Source organism: Monoraphidium neglectum, assembly GCF_000611645.1.
Source record: "Monoraphidium neglectum strain SAG 48.87 unplaced genomic scaffold scaffold01964, whole genome shotgun sequence".
NCBI lineage: Eukaryota > Viridiplantae > Chlorophyta > Chlorophyceae > Sphaeropleales > Selenastraceae > Monoraphidium > Monoraphidium neglectum.
In genome coordinates this window covers 10,701-11,500 of record NW_014011664.1, presented here as the reverse complement: position 1 = coordinate 11,500, position 800 = coordinate 10,701, and the positions used below count along the sequence as shown (strand labels likewise).

At 70.0% G+C, this 800-nt stretch overlaps 1 protein-coding gene across 1 annotated transcript in view; it reads right to left on the bottom strand.

Moving 5' to 3' along the window:
- Nucleotides 1–312: 312 nt before the first annotated feature.
- Nucleotides 313–800, bottom strand: part of MNEG_9518 (hypothetical protein) — a gene marked incomplete at both ends in the record, with an annotated part of 1,544 nt that continues 1,056 nt past the window's right edge. The window contains 2 exons of the mRNA XM_014042014.1: nt 313–334; nt 455–504. Coding sequence (XP_013897468.1) covers nt 313–334; nt 455–504 — 72 coding nt within the window. The remainder of the gene's footprint in view (nt 335–454; nt 505–800) is intronic.

Sequence of the window (800 nt, the reverse complement as noted above, 5' to 3'; positions counted from 1 at the left end):
GCTCTGCTCTGCACCGCCCCGCCCCGCACCGCCCCGCCCCGCCCCGCCCCGCCCCGCCACGTCACTCACCGGGTAGTCGATGCGGTTGCGGCCGCGGCCCCTCTCCGCAAACATAAAGGCCATCTCCGCGGTGAGGGTGTCCTTGGCCAGCATGCCGCTCAGCACAAAGCACTCCAGGTCTATCAGGGACCTGGGGGCAAGCAGGGGAGGCGCGAGGCGGCACAGGGCAGGGGGATTTGGGCGGGGCTGGGTGCGAGGCCCAGGCGCCAGCGCCGGGAGAGGCAGCGGTCCCGCGGGCTTGGCTGGAGAGGTTCAAGAGGAGAGGTACGAGCGGCTGGGGCGCCCGCAGTGAGGCGAAGGGGCGCCGCATGGTGGAGAAGTAGTGCGGTTGGGCGCATGCGAAGTGGGTTCAGGCCCTGCCGCCCCAGCGCCCTCCGCCCCGGCTGCGCCCCACCTGAGCCAGGGGTCTGTGACGTGGCGGTCAACCAGCGCTGAGAAGGGGCCCTGGGGCGGGGGGAGCGTGGAAGGGATGGGCAGGCGAGATGGGGGAGGAGGTCAGACGCGCAGTCATGCGGGCGCCGCAGCCCGCAACCGCTTGCAGGAAGGCTTAGAGACCTGCAAAAACAGGCACGTGCCTCAAACCTGACAACGCACGCCACCCACACTCCCCGTCTCAAGAGCTCGTGCGGTCACATCCTGCTGCCCCTCCACCACACCACAGACTGCACTGCCCTTACGGCCAGTCTCTCCACCCACCACACCCCACACCCATTCCTCCCCCGATCCAAAACCCCACCCCC